At 42.9% G+C, this 16,310-nt stretch overlaps 1 protein-coding gene across 1 annotated transcript in view; it reads right to left on the bottom strand.

Annotated features, from left to right (window-relative positions):
• The window catches only part of unc5cb (unc-5 netrin receptor Cb), a 63,745-nt gene that overhangs the window by 30,295 nt on the left and 17,140 nt on the right, over positions 1-16,310 (bottom strand). The window contains exon 4 of the mRNA XM_030768051.1: positions 8,611-8,714. Coding sequence (XP_030623911.1) covers positions 8,611-8,714 — 104 coding nt within the window. The remainder of the gene's footprint in view (positions 1-8,610; positions 8,715-16,310) is intronic.

Raw genomic sequence — 16,310 nt, 5'->3', positions numbered from 1 at the left:
AGAGCCGGGAAAAAAAAAACAAAAAAACAAAAAGCCACTACATACGACTCTCACTTTGACTCTTATTAAACAGATCTGGATTAAGAGCGCCAAAAAATAGCCACGGCGATGTCTACTTTAATAGATTGCTTTGAACTTCACGACTGTAGGGAAAAAAAAACCAACCACAGTACTCAAAGTCCTTGTTATTTTGTGCACAATGAAGCGACAAAAAACCTAAAAATCCTACAAAAACAAAAGAAATAAAAAGAAAACAAAAATGACTTTCGGTTTCCCTAATTCTTAATTATCTGAGCGCAGTTCATGTTTGGAGATGACTGCATGGCCATGAATGCTAAAGTTTTTGTAATAGTGTTGTCATCTATTCTTTGTCATATTCTACTGAATTATTCACGCTATGATGCAAAATACTGATGAAGTTTATTGGAGAGATGGAGCCTGAGTAACTCCAGGGGAAAAAAAAAACCTCTGTTTGCTTCTGAGAAATAAAAGTACTGCATATCTATTCATAGACAAAAAAACTAGCAATGAGACAACTATCGTGATAAATATTTCATAAGAAAAAAAAAATCACATATAGTGTTCTCCCTTTGTGCTAATGTGAAGGACAAAAAGCTTGGTGCTTGAATGAGGCTTTTCTGCGATTTATTTCTGGAAGTGCTTCTGGAGACCACAGTGGGAGATGTGAAGCCCACAGTTTGAATATGTATGCCAAGGAACAGGCGTAGTGGGCGGAAAGCCTCACCTCACAAATTCTCTCTCTTTAACGCATGCTCGCACACACACACACACACACACACACACACACACACACACACACATACATAGTCACACGGCTACATAGGGAAGAGGGAGTGAGAGAGACAGAGAGAGAGAGAGAGAGAGAGAGAGAGAGAGAGAGAGAATGAGGTGATTAATAGGTGTTGTTTGAGCTGCGCCTGAGAGAACTCTTCTCCTGACTGGATCACACTGAGTCTGGGAGAACACTGTAAGCCTCGCTAGATGGCCTTGGCACAGATGTCCTAATTAACACTGAAGGTCGAGCAGACTGCACAGGTTCTCTGAGACACCACTTGTTTTCCTTTTATTTTTTTTTTAACTCCCCCCCCCTTCCACATTTCTTTCTTTTTGCTGTCTTTCTCTCAGAGGAGAGCCATAGCTTATGCCACTGTGGTGTCACTCCGCTCTTCCCCTCCTCAGCAGTTCGGTCACAGAATTGATTATGCTTAGCCCGTATCAGCACGCCGACATATTACACAAAATATCAATGCAAGAGCATCGGTATGGCAGTAATCAGACGCTGTCAGGTAACGCTATCCACGTCCTCGACTCTCAAATGGCAAACCCATTCCAGGAGCCGGAAACATAAAACAGGGAGAGAGAATAAGAGGAGGAGAAGAGGAGGAGAGAGCCTAAGTGAACAGCAGGGGAAGGTTTGAAAAAAAAAAAAAAAAAAAGCAGCCAGAGGTTTCCAGATATTTCTTTTTCTTTTTTTTTTTTTTTTTTGTTAAACCCAGACTGTGATCTCAGAGGAAGGCAATGTTGGCCTCACTGCATCAGCAAAACCACTCTGAGAAAAAAAACTCTTACAGTCCCACTGGATGCAAATCAAGGGTTTATATATATATATATATATATATATGTTTTTTTTTACTTACTTACATCATTCTCTGGGAAAATTTCATCTCTAGGTCAAGTGATATTCTCAGAAAATAAAAACAGAAAAGTTATGAATGATTCAATCAAACAAAAGAACTCAACGTTCTGCTTCAGCTCTGGGTAAAAAAAAATATGGAAATATATTCAAAATCAAAGTGTTTCAATATTAATACACCAGAAAGCGTAGGATTGTGTGGTATTATTTGTCCAGTGCATATCTATTCTGTGGCACTGGGTAAGAAAAAAAAAAAAATCAACTGGCACGTGTTGGCTTTCTAAGTAAAAAAAAACAGCGTTTGTCTCCAGATGGTTGAGGATTGGTTCACAGTTAAGGGCTGGATAGCCGTGGCCACAGAATAGCTTTTTCTTTGACCAGAGTAAGTGTTTGTGTACACTGACCCTAGGTTCTTTTATATCTCAATATAAAAAGGGGAAAATTCTCTGCGGACATTTCTGTTTGAAGGGCTCACGGATGAATGTTTGCCCAAGTTCAGTGTTTTGACCCTGAGAGAGAGACACAGAGCGAGAGAGAGAGAGAGAGAGAGAGAGAGAGAGAGAAGGAGAAACTGAGGGGAAGAACTGGATCCATTAGAGAGAGAATGTTACCTCAGTTCGAGTCAGAAGATGATTGGCTGCTGGGGCCAGCAGACCAACCATCGGTTAGAGGTGACCGCCGGGATGCTGTCTGGCTTCCAAACGTGCTATGGCCCTGGGGTCTCCCATAATGAATACACACACTTCCTGTTAAAACTGAAGTCTCTTAAGCACCACTGCACTCCCTCTCTCTCTGTCTCTGACCGGGGGGGGGGCGAGCTCTCCGCCTTGCCCGTCGACAAGGTGACCTGACGGGCTGCCGGTACTTTACGCCCTCACCTCCCTCTCCGTTAAGTGCAGTCGGGGGCCAATTCCGTCTCCCACACGCGGCATCTCGACTGTCTCCTACAGGATCACATGAAAGGAGCTTTGCCTACATGGGCCAAGCCAACGGGGCTTCCTCACCGAACCGACATTCCTAATCCTCTAAAAAAACAGCACAAATAAACATGATTCACCGCGGCACGACTCGCTGAAATAATGGATCTCATGTTGAGGCCTAATTAATACCGCAAATTATTTACAAATAAAGCCATAATTTGCCTTAATTAGCCCCCATAGACACACAGTACAGAATAAGAAAAAGGAAACACTAAATGGAGCTTTAAAAACAGTCATGATAAAAGAGCCATAATGAGCACTAACTGAATAAATGACAAATAATTTTAATTCCCTTATTACTCTCATCCATAACGTCGACAACGGTGTATTTGTGTCGGTGTGTGAGTGGAGTAACTGTGAGAAGATTCCTTCTCCCTGGCTCTACTCATATATCCTGACATAAAAAAAGCACTGTCTACAGGCAACAGACTCTTTTCATTGGACTTCAGCTCGCTCCAAAAAAAAAAAAAAAAACCAAATCCCATATGTCTTTGCTATATGTTGGCAAAATGCTTAATGAAATTGCAACAAGAATCATAATAAATAACCAGAAACACAGTTCGCTGCTAAGGACTGGTGCTTGAGTCTCGTAATTACAATACTTCACGTCCAAAGAGGCGTATGACAAGGATTGTGAAGAGCTCTTCCTCGTCTCCCCGGCTGCATCAAATGATTTGTTCTTTTCTAAGCCACTGGAGCTTCAGCCCGCGGAGCGGCAATGACTCGCTGCCCACCATGACTCCACAGGACCCCAGCTCCCTGAGAAACTGCCTGAATTAAAAACTCCGCTCCCATGACAACGGAATGGCCGGCTCGACGGCGGACCATCACCTCTGAACCCTATCTTTATCTAAGGGCTGTGACAAGGGGTTGAGAACGCTGTGAGAAAAGAAAAGCAGAACAAAAAGATACAGTGTTCTTTCTTTAGACGAAAGATTTAAGTCCCTTTTTTTTTTCTTTTCTTTTCTTTTCTTTTTTTTTTTTTTAATGGACTTGCCAAGATACCTCGTTTGAAAAACGGGATGGGGGGTTGGAGGTGGAAACAAAAAAAAAAAACAAAAAAAAAACTGTCGCTCACTTGTGTGCTATCCCTTTGGGAGTAAATGAAAAAGAGTTCATATGAGAGATGAATAGGGAGGCTCTCCATGGAGTTGCTAAGGTTTCAAGTCGTCTTCTCCCCTCCGTCTGTCCCTCCTCCTCCTCCTCCTCCTATCTCAGAGAACCCACTGATCAAACCAGCTCAGGAAAACATAGAATACATTTAAAAAAAAGAAAAAAAAAGAGAAAAGGTTGCGCTTACTTTTTCAAACACGCCCATGCGACTTGATCAAATGCATTAAAAACACGTCGTGCCGACACATAAACGTAAAAGCATGCGTTGAAAAAATGAAAACGCCTCCCGCACTCGATGAATTACGTTAATGTGTTCCTAGTGTATGATTCATATGAATGATCCAACCTCTGTGCTATTCTAAAAAAAAAAAAAAAAACTAAAAAAAACTAAAAAAAAAAAAAAACCCTCACTCGGAGTATTTCAGCACTTGCAGACCAAAGCTGCACTGGTAAATGTGCAGGGGAAAGAGAGCCAAGATAAATGTCTGCTGCTTGTTTTCTTTGTACGAGTCTGCACTGCTGGCACTATCTACACAGCATCAGATAAGACGGTTCCACCAGCCTGGGCCGTGCATGGGTTCAACACTGCTGGGAAGGAGGAATTCATCTGTCAAGACAAAGCCAGTGATAGACACGGGCAAGACCCGGAGAAAATGAAGTTTATATTCTTTTCCATCGAAGCCAAAGAGAGAGAGAGAGAGAGAGAGAGAGAAAAAAAAAAGAAGTTCAGGATTTTGAGGCAGCGTCTAGTTGGCCCGTTCCGTTTGAGTCTCTCCTGAACGACGAGGCCGATTGAATGATCTGATTTGCTAAGTACTGCTCAGAGCCCACAAAGCTAAACAACCATCCAGTTACAACATGCGCCCTTCCAGAGCTGACGAGTGTGTCGGTGTAACATGTAAATGTTTCCATTTTCTTCACGTTCACAGGTAAAATCCTGGGAGAAACCAAAAAAAAGAAGAAAAAAAAATCCGTCCCTGGGGAATAACCTATTACGGTAATGTATTTCTCACACAATTTTGATTACATTTGAGGTCGACGTCCCCCCTCTATTATATAATCTCAATCATTCACACAAGAGATTGCCATCACGGACGACCCAATCCAAATTCATATTGTTAAAGGGGATGCCGCAGTGTGTAATCTCAGATTATAATATTTGTAATTATGATCATACTCCATTTTCAGGGAATTCATTTGTTGTAAAATGTCGATAATCCTCCTTTGACAAAAGAGAGTGAGGGGAAAAACACAGTGAGCAAAAGAGAGAGAGAGAGAGAGAAAGAGAGAGAGAGAGAAAGAAGGAGAGAGAGAAAGAGAGAAAGAGAGAGAAAGAGAAAGAGAGAGAAAGAGAGAGAGAGAGAGAGAGAACAAGGTGCCTGACACATGTATGTATTGCCGGGGTCCATTGTGCCGACCTGTTTATTTCTTATTAAAGATATGCAAAGCTTGACCAAGGGCAACAAAATCACGGAGTGGATATAAGCATCACGGACGCACAATGCCAATGTCATTACTGTGTAATCCGGGGGATTAATCAGATTGTCTTTCCTTTTCTGGGTACGGGCCATGTTACCCAATGGATAAAACGCCCACTAACCACTATTCCTGCCCCCCCCCCACCCCCCCCCCCCCCACCTTTTTTAAGCTCTCTTAACCAAGTTTCTCCTCTTCCACTCCCCCCTTCTGCTGATGAGAAATGGCGTATTTTTTTTTCCCTTTTTCCTTTTTTTTTTTTCAGAATGCATATGCAACCACAGATTTTGCCCATCTGTTTTCTCTCCAGACAATTTATAAAACGCAGAGAAAAAACGCCCGCGACTGGGGAAAAATGTAGAGGGAAACAACAGAGAGAGAGAGAGAGAGACGGGGAGAGAGTGAGATGGGGAGAGAGTTACAGAGAAAGAGACAGAGATAATTGAGGTTGATTGTCTCGAGTGCAGCTGTGCTTTCACTTCGAAAACAAGACAAATACGTCTAATAGATTCATTACTTTACGTCAGAGGTAAACTCTGCATTAGCCTGCTAGTTTTTTCGTCTTGTTTGAACTCCCAGCGTTGAAGCTAGTCGTGCCCACACGCGGCTCCAGTTTAACTTAGCCTTCCGGCGCCTTGCTGTCCGTACTCTGAGGGCCCGAACGGCTAATGTAGAGCGACGGCCAGCCCGCCTGAGGTAAATTTAGAGGTCACTGAATCCAGGTCTCCCCACTGTCGGGCCTAGTCTGGGTCTTTCTCCTGCCAACAGGGCAACAGCTGTGGAGGGGTAGCATAACCACAAGGGCAAAAAAACCATTCCCACAATGCAACTCTCTACAAAAACCACCCACCTGCTTTGTGTCTACAGCTCTGTCGGACACTCGGAAAGACTTCGCAACAAAAAGATACCCCCCCCCGCCTCACCACCACCACAATATTTTTTTGGTGGACTTATTAAATGTGGAAAGACCTCAACCGAGGTTGTTGCTTTGTTTTTAATGCATAACTAAATCGTTTTTTTTTGTTCCCTCCAGGTAAAATTACCTTACAGATTCTCTACACCATATGCCAATCCACCCGCCCTCCCCCCTCCCTCCTTCCCTCAAGTTCTCGAGTTCTTTTGTTTAAATGATGTTGAGAAAATCAGAATGAGGAAGGAGAAAGAACCATCTAGTATTTTTTTATTTTTTTATTTTTTTGGTTTTTTGGTTTTTTTCCTTCCAGCCCTGAGGCATCCTATTTACTCTGTCTGAGAGAGAAAGGGTGCTTATAGCATTGAGCAATCCATGTAATTTCAATTCTTTCCTCCTTACACTTCTCATTATGGGAGTTCTGCCTGAGTCCCGTCCCCTGCTGACTGAGATGTCGTTTCCTCATAACTAAAAGGGACATCACCAGCTGAACATAGTAAACAGGGAAAAAAAAATTCTACTCTCCTCACACGTCCTAGATATAAAATACTTCCACACAACAGAATGACTGAAATGAAATCAGCCTCTGATTATTACGGACAAGGGTGCGATCTCTTATCCCTATTATCACCAATCTGAACAAAAAACAACAACCACAAAAAAGGATTCAACCTTCCATTTACGTCAGAAGAACACAAAACGCGGCACCTCAAAATGCTTTTTTTTTTTGTATCTTTGCTCAATTACTGCACTACTACAGCGATACAACTCTCCTCTGAACAAACAGAAACTGTTCCTTAGTTTCTAAAAGAGGGGTAAAAAAACCCCACAGTAAAACACAGTTCTCATCTGACTATGCTCCACTTGTTCCGTCAGCACTTTCACCTCCAATAAAGCAGTCAGAGTTCCACGCACTTAACTCTGCCTTTCCAGGTCATTCCCACTCTTTTCAAAGCAGCGCCGAGAAATCAAAGGCCCCGCAGCACCCTATCCACATCCTCAAATGAGCGTCTGCTCTGAGGAGACCCCTCTGATTTGACCTGCAACAGAGTTTTATTCTTCTGTACGGGGGCCTGCGAGGATGTTCATCGAGAAAAGTTCATAGTGTGTGTGTGTGTGTGTGTGTGTGTGCGTGTGTGTGTGTGTGTGTGTGTGTGCACGTGTGTGTGTGCACGTGTGGGTGTGCATGTGGTCGTTTTTGTTTGCGTACAGGCGTGGAAGGTGATCTCAGTCATTAAAATGCCACAAATGAATAACTAAGCATACCTTACAACAGTGTAATGTTTTTCAGTTAAATTTATGAGAATCTAAAAGTTAGAATTTAAAAGTTCACTTGGTTCTCTTTCAGTTCTGAGAGTAGGAAACTTTCCTGACACCTTAAAAAAAAAAAAAAAAAAACGGCGAATGGTCATTTGGTGATCTTTAAAAGCATTTGATGACAGGACAGCCTTTGGGAAATATCCAAACGTGTGTTTGAAAGCACCTCCGCCACATGAAAGCGCCTCCTTATCTGCACGCTGCCAAATGCTGCGACTGCTCCCGAATATTTTAAAGTGCGCCTGCAGCCAGCAATATTTCCCCTTAAAAAAAGAATTTGTTGTTACGAGTTCGTGCGCAAATCTCATATTCACAAATCTAATGTAACCTATAGCGATATGTTTTCGCTCACAATGCTTGAGTATGGAGCTACGTTTAAGTTATTCTACTTTTGATATGAAAAATTGCTGAGAAGTGTGTCTATCTTTTAAAATGACATCCACAGTTTTTACGGTTTATGGGGTTTTTTTTTTTTTTTTTTTTCAGAGAACATGGGAAGGGAAGAAGTAAAATAACGTAAGAAATAAAGTCATAACACATGCTGCGATTTTTATGCAGCTGGCAGAGAGAAAGTCCCCAAAGCTTAAATGTTTAACACTTCTCTCAATTTCATCAAACTATTGTATAACACCAGCCTGCAGCTTAAGGATTTCCACAAATTGTCACAGAGGCACAGTGTTCCTCTTTGATGTTTTAAATCATATTTCTTTGTCATCGTAATGATGCACTGGCTTCGATTTACAGGATCCGTTTCCAGGGCAGCTGGAAATTCTAAAGCGCCTCCTTAAGACTAAGACATATTAAGAGAGTTTAGCAAAGTCTCTCTGGTATGGTTGTCTGTCAGATTCATTATCTTAGGATGACTCATCACTCCAACATCTTTTACCGTCAGAGTACATATTTACCTATGTGTGTATATATATACACACATACATATATATATTTTCCTCTTAATATTAGTGACCATTGTCTGAAGTTCAGTGAATTGAGGTAAAATATCCACCCACCCTCACCCACCCCTATAAAAAGAAAAAAAAAAACCTCTGAGGTTCACAATCCAATAATCTGCTTATCTATTTCATCAGCTAGCATGACTTCTTCTTTTTGATTTTTTACCAGACGTTCATAAAAAAGTGATGCTCCAGAGTCTGATCTCTTACCTCAGCAGCAGGTATGCCTTCAGGTGGTCGGCACTGCAAAAGCACTTCCTGCTCAAGAGACACCTCCTTCCCCAGTGGCTCCTGGTCAAATGTCTTCCTGAGATCTACAAAAGAATAACAGATCAGTTCTATAGCTATACGTACCTCAAAACAAACGCACTTAACATTCTTCGTGAAAAAGAATACACACACACACACACACACACACACAGAGAAAATCTGTATTGCTTCGTGGGACTGAGGGGTCCTTTCAGGACAATGACTGTGCTGTTTTTTTTTTTTTTTCATCTTGGTTATTAAATGTGGATTCATGTCGATTCATCCAATCTTGGTTCTTGTGTAATTATTTCATACGCAGCGACATGAAAAGAAGTAAGGGTGAGGTCACCAGAAAAAAAAAACCAAATGAACAAATATGAAAGAGAGAGAGAGAGAACTGTGTAAACATGTGTGCTGCCCCCCCCGTCCCCACTTCAATTCCTATTTCTATACTTCAGTTTCTCCCCTGCCGGTCACCAGCATCTGTTTCAATGTATCACTCATCGGACGTTTAGATATGCATACAAAAATATGCACAGTACATGCTCCTGGAACAGCTATTTTCTGGACAGAAAATATTTCATTCACTAAAAAATGTCATTAACCTTAGCAGACTCTCACAACGGGTCCAAAAAACACTCAGTTCAGTGAAACTGAATATCTGGCTTTTGTACTTTTCCCCAATCCTTTCTTCCTTGGCTGTCTACTGTGGTTTTCATTCGCCGTGTGTATGATGGCGCAAGGGTCAGAGGGCATGTAGACAACAGTCGGAAACAGACGTATTTCTGCATTAGCAAAGGCATCGTTACTCAACAAAGACGTTTCGAGCAAAAGGCCTCTCTATTTCATAGCAGTCAACACAAATTCACATTTAGCACTTACAAGAGAGTTGGATTACTAGCTCATTAGCTCCTGCCATGTTCAGATTAAAAGCTCCGATATTTAATATGCGATATTACATTGCAAATGCTCTGTGAACGCGAGCCAGTCGACGCAAATGCGCTGGAACGCCGATCACACGTGCAGCATCAAAGCCGTGGACCCTTAGTCCGCGGAGAGAGACCTTAGACGTTAGAACGATCCGGGTCGGTCTGCGGAGAAACCTTAATCAGAGGGACAAACCGGATCTCAATTCAGCACACAGATTCGGGATCCACGCGCAGAAGGTGAGAGCGGGGGAAACCCCCCCCCCCCCCCAAGGGGCGCTGAGAGTGACAAAGAGGGGCGGTGGCACCCGGTCGGTCAGTCACTCAGTCACTCACTGAGTCAGTAAGCCAGTCAGTCAGTCAGCGAGTTTGGCGGCTGGAGCCATCCCCGGGCCATCCTCAACGCTGATCTCATATATGAATCACAGGAGCTGACAGTGATGGATGGTCCAGGCTTCGGCCGACTCCTATGGGTCCACTCTGTCTCTATCTCTCCAGCCCGGGCCGGCAGCCACGGAGGCCTCAGCCACGGACTGGCAGCCCATGGAGAGCGGAGGATTTCTAATAAAAATCCAATACTTCTCCCTTTTCTTAAAGCTGATGAAATAGGTGTGCGCCTGGAGTAAAAAAAATCGGGGGGGGAGGGGTGGCGGGGGGCCAGGCCTCGAGTCTCTGCTCCGCTAACCCTCGGGTTCATTAGAAGTAGATTATGCTCTGCTGGGGAGAGGAACCTGTCAGAAAAAGGAGGTAATAATGTAGCCCACCCACGGCAGAGAGAAGATGTCTCGCGCGTAGCTACCCCCCCCGTCCAGCAACCGTCATAAAATCACGACGGAGAACAGGGCGAAGAGCTTGCAGCTACTCATTTAGTAACAAAAAACATAAGATGGGTGTGCCCTGCTGGAGTTGTGACACTGAGGGTTTTTTTTTTTTTTGTTTTATGGCTGGAAGTCACGAGATTATGAATCACAAACTGCAGTCACTTTGACACAAAAGAGCAGCTTTTCTTTTGCGAAAAGGTCATTTGATTGAAGATAGTGCGCAGTGACACCTCGTGGATGTGCACTCACGCGCACACGCACACACGTGCACACACACACACACACACACACACACACACACACAGATACAGATAAGCACACAAACTCCGCAGAGTTATGCTGTATAACTATGGTGACTCCCTTGCGTGGTACTTAACCTTTGTCAATGGGATCCAGACACATCGGGCAGATCCTACATCTTTTCTGACTCTCAGTGTTAAACCAACACAAGAGGTCAGCACAAGAGGCCCTGAATAAGGAAAACCCCATCAAAAAAAAATCACAGACTACAACCAAAAATGTTCAACATTCAGGTATTTTCTTTACGTTCTCAAAACAAAGACCGCTGTGAGAAATACAGCTGCGTCCAGCTACCGGTCCTCGGGGGAAAGTTCTGGACTGCTTCAAATGGAATGTTTTTACCCATAAGACTGTTAAAGACATTTTATTCAAACATAAAAAAAAAATTGATTTCACGGCAAAACTATAGTGTTTTTTTTTATCATTTTGTTGGTGTTTTAACATCGATATCCATGCAAGCACATTTTTTGGCACGCACGGATTGGCAGATGTACGAGTAATAAAAAGAAAGAAAAAAAAACACACAGGGTTTTCTGAAAAGATCTTTGGGGAATGGTTCTCTCATCATCCCGGTGGGAAAGAGGGCTCCCTTCCCAGAGCTCACAGGGCAACCTGCTGTGCTGTCACAGCTTCTGTGATCTCAGGTCAAACAAAGAGAAATCACAGAAGTTCACAGCAGTTAAAATAAGACAGAGGGATGATACCATCTCATTTTTTTGGGGGGGGGGGGGGGGGGGTAAATGAGAGGGAAAGAAAAACATCCATATGTGCTGGGAGGAGAAGAGGAGTGTTGGAGAGCAGGAGTGGATGGGAGGCCAGTTTCTTCGTTTCTCACAGCAGGGTGGCCGTGAGGCTCTGTGAGAGTGACAGGGAGGGAGAGCAGCAGTGGCCGCGCTCTCTCTCTCTCTCATCGGCTATCACAGACAGAAACACAAGGTCACAGAGCGAGTTATCCGCTGCCCCTGGCGCCATCGCAGCGCTCTGACCTCAAACACACATCAATTCTGTTCCAAAGCAGAGAGAAACCAGAACACAAAAAAAAAATCTGAAACGCTGCTACGGGAGCATACAAAAGCAGAACAGAGCCACACATGGGTTCCACACGTACGTTTAAGTGCTCACAAAGTACTGATAATATAAGCATCGATTGCTCTCGACACAGAAAGGAGAATATAACAAAAAAAAAAAAAAAAAACCCAAAAGCCTTAAACAACTATGACATAAAACGAAAGCCTTAAACACCACAGAGAAGGAATGTGTTTAATCTTGGCACCGCCCGAACCGCTCGCCACACTGGGAAACTTCTAGAACTAGCATTTCTGCTGACACCATACGAAAGGAAAAGATAGAACCGCTCAGCTCTGAGGCGAAGAGTGACTGGATCAGAGGTTTTGTGATTCTAAACCGCCGTGGCATCCTCCGTCATGCAGAACAAAAAAAAAAAAAAAAAGAAGAACAAAAAAAAAGAAAAGAGAAAAAGAAGTAAAAAAAAACCCCAAAAAAACTCCTTTCTGCTTTTTCTACGTAACGACACAGCGACAGGACACCGCACACCTTGTGACGGGGCGCACAAAATAACTGTTTACGTGCGGTCACCAAAGAAAGCGCTCGGGCCATTACTGTAATCAAGCTCGCCTTGCCTCACTTTAAAACATGAATGTGTCTTTATGAGTCAGCCCTCAGACTGCTCGAGGATTGGCAGTTTAAACAACTCACTCCAATTACCAGCATTTTCATTCCATTACGGCCTCTCCCCTCCCCAGAGGCCGCTCCCCGCTCCTAGCCCTGTGTGGGTGGAATTAATTGCTTATGTTCCTACACATGTGAGTTTGAAACAGCATTGACTGTAAATCGAAACACAGCCTCTGTCTGTTGCTGTTTTCTTTTCCATTTTCTTTTTCTTTTCTTCTTTCTTTTTTTTTTGGAAAGAGTTAGGGAGTTGTCAGCAGGATTTTCACACTTTCTTTAATGTTTTAAAAGACAGCGCATTCTGCTGAGGTGTCTCTCTCTCTCTCTGGGCATTCATTAGATCAGATGTTTCCTCCACAAGGCACAGAGGACATATAGTAGATAGAGGTCTGATCAGAAACCATTTACAATCACTGCAACGTGTAACTGGTGGCATTCTAGCCTTTTCTTTTCTTTTTTTTTTTTTACTTTTAACAAAATTGTTTTTTGTGATTAGGCAAGCCCAAAAGCCCTACCCCCTCGTTTGGCTTTACTATTTCTTTCCCTGCCAACCAAAGAGACCATCCTCACATTGAGGCTCCATGAAACACATTACTTAGGCTGACAACGCTGTTAAATGCACTTGTGTCCGTTCATTTATATTCCTTTTTTTATTTTTTGACAATGAGAAGGGAAGAATGGAAGGAGACTAGTGAAAAATAAACCCACAGGTATCTTGAATTCATGACAAACACTAATGGACAAAATGGTTGCAACGCTATTACAGAGACAAACCTGTATGTGGATATTTTGTCATCTTGAGTTAATGGAAGTTGATAGAGACAATCATTTTGCTCGACGAGAACTGGTGCTTTATCTGAATCCTTTGAGTTCAAATAACTCCTGCAAAAAAAAAAAAATGCTCCTTGCAAAATTGATCAAATTCAGAAGAAAAAAAACCCCTGTAAAGTATGAAAGTCTTTAAGAAGCACAGCACTTCGGCAGAAAAACACCCTTGAAATATAAATTTCACGCAATGCTACCCTCAATTGAACCTTACGCATGTCCCCCGGAGAAAGGGACTCCAACGTTTAATATATTTCTTCACTATGTAAAAAAAAAAAAAAAAGAAAAAAGAAAAAAACGCAGAAATGACAAATCTACCTCAGAACCCGCCTCCGTTAAAATGAATGAAGAGACTCTGTGCTGTAAGTTGTGGACTTCACAGACCAGAAACACTGTTTTTGCTTCTGGGGCGCTGACAATGATGAATGCTTTGATTGCGAGGGGGGTTTGGACGGACGAAATTGACGGTTTGTGTTAAAACAGTATGTCTGTACAGACCGGTCTTGGGGGGGGGGGGGGGGGGGGGGGGGGGGGGGGGGGGCACTTCTAAGTGAGGGGTCTGCAGGAGCGGGTGGATGGGTGGGCTTAGGAGAGGTTCATTTCTGAGTTGTCTCTTGCTAAACTGTGTTGACTCACTTGACCTTTGACCTAGGGAGGAATGGACTGGGAGCTAAGCAGGATATAAACAGACATTCCAGTGGGACTTTCATGCATTCACCACAGAAGCCTGCCTGCCTGCTTCCTCCAGCCACACAAATGGACACACGTGAAGGCAATTACACTAAGTGGGTATGTTTGGCTACTTGTCATGCTAAATTACAGGAGCTGCAGAATCAAGGGTTAATGTAATACATATACAAATATATATATAGAGAGAGAGAGAGAAAGAGAGCGAGAGAGAGAGAGAGAGAGAGAGAGAGAGATTTTTTTTCTTTTTTAAGATCACCTCTTAAATGCCTCCTGAGGCTGTTAAAGACAATGACTGACTCTATTTGAAATTGGGACCCTGGTAACACTTACGCTGCCATGCATATTATATGTGAGAGACAACAATAAAATGTTTTTTTTTTCTTTCTTTTTTTTTTTTTTGGCAGGAGTTTTTACAGCCTATCAAGACGTCTCTTCCACTAATGAAATTAACATGACACTTCCCTTTCTGTAAATGAGAGAAAAAAAAAAAAACCATTTTCTGTTTCAAGTTAGCGGTGTTGTTTGAAATTCACAGAGAGAGCACACATGCACACACAGACACCTCACTCACAGAAACACACCAGTACAAAACATCCAAACATACACGCACAAAATCACAAGGTTAACCAACAATCAGGATGAATACACTACCCCTAAATACAAAAAGTACACTCACCCCAGAAAGCGAGTTTCAACAGAGAACTGGAGACTGAGTCAGTCAGCTAGTGAGAAAGGGTCCATTTCCCCAATGTGATTCATTCTGTAATCATTCCTCTTGTGCTTTCCTAATTGCTACTCACTTAGAGAGAGAACACAGCATCACCAGAACAAACTGTCCCCCTAAAAAGCTGTCATTTATAAACGCTTCCTCCCTCTCTCTCTCTCTCTCTCTCTCTGTCTGTCTGTCTCTCTCTGTCTCTCTTCCTTTTTTCCCTTTGTCACTTTGGTACTTAGCTGGCCCATTGAGTGAGACGTGAGGTCAGGTAAATCACCGGATGGGTGCGAGTTACGGCAACCCGGCCGGTACGAAATTGCACATCCGTGTCCACCATTTTCTCACCGATCGAACTCTGTGCCTCCATAACTCACGGCGGGAGTGCCCGTGTCGGAATCCCTCTAAATCACACACACAATTAATATCCTCCATCCGCCTTACCCGGCCTCTTACTGCACACACACTTTACGGCTTTAACATTGATCAACGTTTTACAACAACAAAACGCACGGTTATTTATTACTCTAAAGTGTTACTTAGCCCCTGATTAAAACAACGGTCGGATACAGAAAGGAAAAGAAGAAGAAGAAGAGGAAGAAGAAGAAAAAGAAAAGAAAAAACACAGGATCACATATTTTTCCATTAGTCCACTGGGAGCAGATAGAAATGGATAGGTCAATGGCCAGAAAGCTGTTCAGAGTTCTTTGGAAGTCAAAGGGATTTTTAGAAAGGACAGGGAGAAGGCTTCCTTTTGATTTGAGGGAAAGGTTAAGAAAGGCACGCAGCTGATGAGTGCTGATTAAGGGAAAGCAGAGGGAAGATTGGCTGGGCTGTAGAGGAGCGCAGGAGTAACACGGTGCGTAGGAGGCCAGAACATTGTGTTACGATGACAATGGGGGAGGTGAAAGGGGGGGGGGGTGTTTGGTAGCATCTTGTATACTCTACAGAAAGCAAAAATGACAGATGCTTTGACAAGGTTGACAACAGTTTTACCACACACAGTGTGGAAAACCATAGCACCCTCCAGTGCAGTAGAATTACTGTTGCTTGGTGACATACTGGGATGGTGTGAGTACAGGCGATGTGGAACAGGTAAGACCATGCTGGGGGATTTTGACAGACACTTTGAAAAATGCACACCCTTTGTGGGACCAAAAAAAAGGGGTGGGGGCGCGGAGGGACACAAGGTCAGTCACCAAATTAGGAAAACCGTTAACGTTTCACTTTGTTGTTTTTTTTCTTTACTGAATAAGAATAACAAAAATACACCTTTATGCCTTAAGGCGTTACACATCAGTTTTTGCTCTTTGTTCAAAAATCACCGAGTTTGTTACACAAAGGGAAAAATGTTGTTATTGCATAAACACAAACACTTGACTCAAGACCAGCTCAAATCAAGACATAGCTACACAACAAAAGAGCATGATGTTGTGAAGAGGAGGAAAAGGCAAAAAGACAAAAAAAAAAAAAAAAAAAAAAAGGAGAAAGATAAAGGCTGCTTGCAATATGTAAGGCTCATTTTCATCTAGGGCTCTTTATCTAGCGTGACTGCCTCATCTGTGCTAGCAGCAAGCACCCTTTAGCTTTACACACCAGCTCGTTAGACACGGCTTCTCTGCCAGCTACATACCTCATTGAGACACAGATTACAATGGAGTGAGGTTCTCCTTCATCGCATCAACAAAGGACGTTCAA

Source organism: Chanos chanos, chromosome 3 (assembly GCF_902362185.1).
Source record: "Chanos chanos chromosome 3, fChaCha1.1, whole genome shotgun sequence".
Taxonomy (NCBI): Eukaryota; Metazoa; Chordata; class Actinopteri; order Gonorynchiformes; family Chanidae; genus Chanos; species Chanos chanos.
The sequence above is the reverse complement of the archived record's forward strand: the minus strand, read 5'-3'. Positions and strand labels throughout refer to the sequence as shown.